Source organism: Octopus bimaculoides, chromosome 24, assembly GCF_001194135.2.
Source record: "Octopus bimaculoides isolate UCB-OBI-ISO-001 chromosome 24, ASM119413v2, whole genome shotgun sequence".
In the NCBI taxonomy this organism is placed as follows: Eukaryota; Metazoa; Mollusca; class Cephalopoda; order Octopoda; family Octopodidae; genus Octopus; species Octopus bimaculoides.
In genome coordinates, this window is record NC_069004.1 from 32,728,200 (window position 1) to 32,735,393 (window position 7,194).

Below are 7,194 nucleotides of genomic sequence, written 5' to 3' on the forward strand. Positions count from 1 at the left end.
ATATATATATATATATATATATATATATATATATATATATATACACATGCACACACACGTTTGTGTTTGTTCCCCACCACTTGACAATCGATGTTGGTTTGTTTATGTCCCTCTAACATAGCAGTTTGGAAAGAGAGACTGATAGAATAAGTACCAGGCTTTAAAAATGAATTTTTAAAAAAATAAGGGCTGGAGTTGATTTGTTTGACTAAAACCCTCTGAGGCAGTGCTCCAGCATGGCCTCAGTCCAACAAGCAATAATCAATCATTCAAAGGCCAGTCTTTTGTCACTAAGACAGATGAATGACCCAATGACAACACCTGTTCCCATCCATTTTGTCTTTGTTTCCTTGAAATTTCAATTTTGCTCCATCTTATTGGAGTTATCTCCTTCGCTATTGTTTTGGTCTGGTTTTTGCTTTGGAGCACCTCCACAGGGAGTTTTTGCATACTAATTGCATGGATTATCTCAGTTAAGAGATGTTTAAATTATGAATATTGTAGAATAGGTTGGCTTGTTATTAAAAGTCTCTTCATTGCTTCATACAGTCTTTGTTGTTTGGTTGGAGGTTGTGGTAGTGGGAGGTGTTGGTGTTGGTTGTTTAGCCCAAGGTCAATCCTGGTTGAGTACACCTTTGATCAAAAGCATTCCAGTCATGACCAACTTGTCTTTTCAGGATTATACATAAGACTACCTTATCTAACATGTTCCTATGTATCCTAAGGTGGAAGGGAGATGTTTGAATAAAGATTTAGCTGTTATTTCTGGTGGTGGTGGTAGTAGTAGTAGTAGTAGTATTGGTGGTAGTAGTTGTGGTGGTGGTGGTGGTGGTGTTGTTGTTGTTGGTTGTGGTGGTGGTATTAGTAGTAGTAGTAGTGGTGGTGGTGGTAGTGGTGATGGTTGTGGTGGTGGTGGTAGTGGTGGTAGTAGTAGTAGTAGTGTACTCTGTCAACTTCGTATTAAATCACAATATTTTGATATCTGGAAATCCTGTCAGCCTCATTCTTTAAACAATTGCCTTTTTTTTTCCTTGTTTTTTTGTTTGTTTTTTTTTTACAGGTTCCCCACCACACACACACACACTCATTCTCTTTCTCTCTCTCTCTCTCTCTTCTCTCTTCCATTTCCTCTTTTCACTTTCCACTCTCTTACTCTCTTCCTTTCCTTCTTCCCCCACATCCTGTCTTTATCCTGCCCAACCTTCTACCACTACTACTGTTATGACAACAACCATGCCAAACTCATTTCTAAAGAAGCTACATCCAGCAATTCCAATGACATGTTTTGAGGGGAGGGGATTTTTAAAAAATAGGTCGTTGGGTGAATTCTGAAAACTTACCCCTTCCTAGTATAGAGTTGTTATTGTAGGGTGTAAAAGAGATCAGTCCCCTTTCACCATATTGGAACATCTGCTTTTCGGTTTTATGTGGAAGGGACATGACATGTTCAACCATTGATCAGGCATCCATTGCCAGCGCTCTTTGATTGGCAGGTTTTGCATGCCATGGTTTCTGAAGTGGATAGATGCAATGTGGCTGTACCACCTGTAGATTTTCCTGAACCATGAGCAGGTTGGTCTCCGTTTGCAAGACTCATTTTTCTGCAGCTCATCCCCTTGACAGAGTTGATGTCTTAGGTCAAGAAAAAGTCTCACTTGTGTGCCTGGTGCCGGGAATATCATCAGGGGTTCACACCACCCTCTGCCACTTTGGCATTGTGTTTGGTGAAGCTTCTATGTCATAATATGTGAAGATCTAGTGTTGTGCTAAAGCAATGAAATTCTTGGGGAAACTCTAGGTGTCGACAGGAATGAGCCACTGATCCGTTTCAGAGGTCTTTCAGGCCAGAGACTACCATAGATAACTTACAGCCTGGCAGTGCTACCAACAGGCACTACTAGTTAAGATAAACTCTACAGGTATGAAAGTGCCATTGGATAGGACTGTCCAAGATATGACTTGTGCAGTCTCTGAGCATTGCTGATTTGTGGAGTTATGTTGAAAAGCTGTCTACACATGCAACACGAAACCAGTTATCAGCTGTGTTCATTGTGAGAATTGTCCCACCAGCCACCTTTAACAAGAAAGGGCAGTTGGTGTTCCTCTCTCTCTCTCTCAGGGTTATGGCTAAAGAAGTTGTGTGATGGACAAGGCTGCAAAAAATTGAGGACAAACACTTCCTTTTCGATCAAGCCCTAATCGATTTGAAAAAAAAAAATTCCATTTGGAAAGGAAAATGAGACTGGAGAGGGAAGTAATCTCCCAGTGAGTTCATCAAGAGGTGAGTGACTGCAGCAAGAATGGTTACGGTGAATAGAACTACTCTAAGATTGGAGAACAACAGGTGGATGAGGGCTCATGTCCCAAGTAGCCTGGATGATCCTAGATCTGTGGGGTTCCTTTGTGGGCTAAAGTAGGACTTTCTTCTGTAACAGGAGAACTGCATCATTCGTACTTTCACATACTTTGTATATTATGTTTATTTTTTCATCTCATTTTGCCTCCTCTCTATTTCTTCCCCTCATTTTTTATGTAAACCTCAACACATATTATTATTAGCTGTCCTTGTATTGTCATCCCTCATCTAATACCCCAGCTGACAGAATATTTAGCACGCTGGACGAAATGCTTAGCGGTATTTTATCTTCCGCTACATTCTGAGTTCAAACTCTATCAAGGTCGACTCTACCGTTCATCCTTTCGGGGTCAATAAATTAAATACCAGTCAAGTACTGGGGTCAATGTAATCGACTCTACCCCTCCCCACAAATTCCAGGCCTTGTGCCTATAGTAGAAAGGATTGTTGTTGTTATTATTATCATTACCATTATTATTATCATCATCATTATTTATTACGTTAACCATATCAAATCTTCGTTAATCTAAGTAATGCTTACTTAATTCCTTTGCTATTTTCAGCTAATTCTAGTTATTCCTGACCTAATATTACTGACCTCCCATTAGCTCAACCACCTCTACCACCATCTCACTTAAATCTGTTAACTTTTAGCCTAATCCTATCTGCTATCACTGGGTTAATTATTAATAAGTTAGTGCTAATTATGTAGTGTTAATTATGCCACTAATTCACCTAATGATTTTCTACTTGAACCTTATCAAAGTCAACTTTACATTTTAATCTTTACAGGATCAATAAAATGCAGTACCAGTAAAATACTGGGGGAATCACTATAACTCCTACCACCACCATTGGTGTCATTGGTGTATTTTGATTAAATGACAACCCATTTATTATTGATTATTTGTTGTTGTTGTTGCTGTCTGTTTATTTAGCTACATGGATGGCTATGTGGTTTCAAGTTCAGTCCCACTGTGTGGAACCATGAGCAAATGTCTTAAGCCAACCACAGCCTTATGAAAAGCTGGGGCAGACAGAAACTGAAAGAAGCCCACTGTATGTCTGCATATGCATGCATGCATACATATGTACTTGTGTGTGTGTGTTGGCAAGGGAAAGTAGGATCAGTGTGTAAAACAAAAATATCTTGTGATATTTGGTTTGCATCCCTTTGCAGTAAGGTCCACAGTGCTGTTTTACATGATGAGGTCACTAAAGTAAATCCCAGACAATCCACTGAGCCGGACTTGTAGGAGTGTAATAGCTTTACAGTAGATAGTTGTGGCCTTTTTCATTCTGAGCTAAATTTGTCTTTCCATCCTTGTTGGGGGGTCACTGAGATAAAGTACCAGGTCACATACATAAGTATATATTCCTATAAGGCATCCTAGAAGGGAATGAAATTTTAATAAAAAAAACTAAAAGCCTTAAACATAGGACCCCAACATGGCCAAAGTCCAAAATACTGATACCAATAAAACTGTGTTATACATTTTTTGTTTTATTTTTTGTTTCCAGGGCTCCAGCATGGTCTGAAACTGTGTGTATATATAAATATATATATATATATATATGTTTTTTAATGATTTTTTAAAAATATATTTCTTTACTACTTCTACAGTACATCACCAATGTTGTTATTGTTTAACCCCTAATCAGCCCTGATTGAGGTGTGTACCTATGATGAACCATCCCACCTCACATTAACTCATTTGGCCTCAATTCACTGAGTTTGTTCCACTTTGCTTCACCTCAACTCATATAACCTCCCCAATTCCCTTCATCTTATTTCATTTCATTCTTCCTCACCACAGCTCATCTCATCCCACCTCAACTCACCTCATCCCACCTCATCTTCACATCATCCTACCTTGATCACCTCACTTCAGCTCACCTCATCTCATCTCATCCCGCCTCCACTCATCTCATCCTGCCTCCACTCACCTCGTCTTGACTCTACTCACCTTATCCTGCCTCCACTCACTTTGTCCTGCCTCCACTCACCTTGTCCCACCACCACTCAGCTTGATACAACTCATCCTACTGTGGATTATCTCTGCTCAATTCAACTCATTGTAGCTCAGCTCAGCTCATCCACCTAAACCTACCTCACCTCAACTCAACTCATCCCACCTCAACTTGACTTTCTCTGACTCACTTCGACTTGGCTCATCTAACTCTACTCATCTCACCTCATCTCAATTCAGCCCAAACATACCTCAACTTGACTTCTCCCACTAATAAATCAGTGCTAATTATGTAGTGTTAATTATACCACTAATTTATACTTAATGATCCATTCTACCTCACCCCTCACCTCAACACACTTCTCTTCATTCCTTATCCTTTCTCTCTTTCCATAGAACTCAAAGCTTCCCTGTTGACAATCCGCTATGAAGAACCACCTTTATTCCTTTGCCTCAAAGTTGGCAAACCCAAAAACACAACGGTAACCTATGAGGCGCCATTCAGTACTTACGGTAAAGCTAAGAAACCAGAATACTGGTTCACAGTCTCCCAAGAGAAGTAAGTAACTCCTTGGTTTCTTGTCATGTTGTTGTTGCAGTTTTTGTTGTTTAACCCCAGTCCAGGACTGACTAGGTGGTTGATCAAAGGCATTTCAATCATGATTATGCTATTGTCCAATGTGTCCTTTGTCTGTCTTTAAGACGTTATATTGTAATTTGAGGGAGATTTTGCTGCTATTTCTAGTAAACTTATAGAGACACCATCATGACCTTCGCAAGGGTCTTTGAGATCAATAAGATGAACATGGTTGATGTTCTCCTTGAATAATAACTATTTGATGGCTGCAAGAAAATGCATGAACAGGAAAAGAAAGGAGTGGGTAGCGTTAGTGTGAGGTTTGGTGCATGCGACACAGAATGGGTGATGAGAAGAGGAGGAGAGAGGTGCGAGTGACAAGCCTGAACTGAGGTGGCAGAAGGCCAGCATGTTCCATGGGCTACCACTACTACAATTGTGATAGTGGTAGTAATGATGGTCCTTTGATGTAGTGGTAGTGTACCAGTACAGTGGTATATTACAGCTGGTGTTGAGGTAACAGAGACAGTGTAAGATGACAGCACTTTCATGGACCAGAGCTTGGTATGTGTTGCCAAACACGTTTTTTTTTTTTAATTTACCCATATTATTGGAGCCTGGTGTAGCCATCTGGTTCACCAGTCCTCAGTCAAATCATCCAACACATGCTAGCATGGAAAGCGGACGTTAAACAAGGATGATGATGATGAGGAGGATTATATCCCTATCAAGGACACCCATTGACCCCTTCCCAGCTTGCCATTGAATCTCTCTCCGTCCATCCATCTTCTCTGCCCACTATTCGTGGGAAGGTCATGGAAGGAGAGTCCTCAGGCCCCTTCTCAATAGATCCTATCAAAAGCAACCGTCATGACACTTTCTGAAATTGGGTCCCTCCAAAGGATCTCTGGAGTACTCAACAAGGTGCAAAGCTCTGAGATTGGGGAGTGTCTCCAGGTCTAGCTGCTAATTGTCTGCATTGAGCAGCCACAGCGCCAGTACTATGGATTTGTGATTAGAATGGTGAAGATAGGAACCACAAGATGAATTCTTCAAGCTGAGCCAACTGGCTGGAGACCAAGGGGCAAATCAAGAACAAGATGGTTGGCTAATATCTACAGTCTCCATTAGCCCCATGCTTGAGAATCTAACCTCAAAGTGGAATGGGAGTTGCCAAAACAAAAGCCTCTCTCCTGAGAATTAAAATCAGAATCCCCCCCCCCCCTACTTGTCTGACCCTCCTTGCTAAATAAAGCCACTGGAAACCTACTTTGTCTTTGTGTTTTTCTTGTTTCAGAGCTGACAACTTCTATGCATTCCTTCTTCATTGGAAACCAGAAATCTATGGAGACGATGAAGAAACGGAAGCCCGCAAATTGGGTTTTGTGATTTTTGACAACAGCAGTAACCAAGCCGAGGATGATCTAGATATTTTAGACGGCTATTTTGGACACCGAGAAAGTATTTCCAAAGACTGGGAGGTAAGCTTTATTACAAAACCAAAACATACAAACAAAAGCACATCAATGCTTATGGTCTATTTACCTCTTATCTAGATGTTATCTATTTAGCTATCTATTATCTGCTAATCTGTTATTTATCTAGTGTCTATTTATCTATTATCTATATCTATTATCCATATTATCAAAATATCTGTTATCCACTATTCGTCTATTTACTATTATCTTTAGCTATTTACCAACTATGTGTTTATTATCACATTTAGCTATTATCTATCATCTATTAATCTTTTTTTATCTATAACTATCAGTTATCTATTATTTATTTAGTATTAACATTTAGCTATTTTACTTATTTTCTATTTATCTATTTGTTATCTGTTTAGCTATTTTCTACTTATCTGCTATCTATTATTTATTTTCCTATAATCTATTTATCTTTTATCTATCATCTATATTCTCCTTGCTATTAATCTATCTCTCTATCTATCTATCTGTCGTCTTATCTCTTACCCATTTGCCTCTCATATATTTTTCTATTCTCCCCCCTCTCTCTCTTTATATATATATATATATATATAGGAAAATGAAAAATAATAATAAGGCAGAATGCTAAACTGGAAGCATATTTTAATAAAGATTTCTCTAACCGGCTTTCATTGCGAAGCAAATTTTCAAGAAGAGGGAGAATGAAAATGTTTTTTACAAAGAAGTACAAAATGAAGAAAATAATAAATAAAAAAAATAATATATAAAAAAATAAATATACCAATACATTATATTGTCTTTGAGTTTTTGAAGTTCAATGGTAATTCATGTATATAATGGTTG

At 38.9% G+C, this 7,194-nt stretch overlaps 1 protein-coding gene across 12 annotated transcripts in view; it reads left to right on the forward strand.

Annotated features, from left to right (window-relative positions):
- The window catches only part of LOC106877320 (oxidation resistance protein 1), a 367,386-nt gene that overhangs the window by 303,645 nt on the left and 56,547 nt on the right, over window positions 1-7,194 (forward strand). For all 12 annotated transcript variants that reach the window (XM_052976265.1, XM_052976268.1, XM_052976267.1 and 9 more), the window contains 2 exons: window positions 4,723-4,885; window positions 6,201-6,384. In XM_052976265.1, coding sequence (XP_052832225.1) covers window positions 4,723-4,885; window positions 6,201-6,384 — 347 coding nt within the window. The remainder of the gene's footprint in view (window positions 1-4,722; window positions 4,886-6,200; window positions 6,385-7,194) is intronic.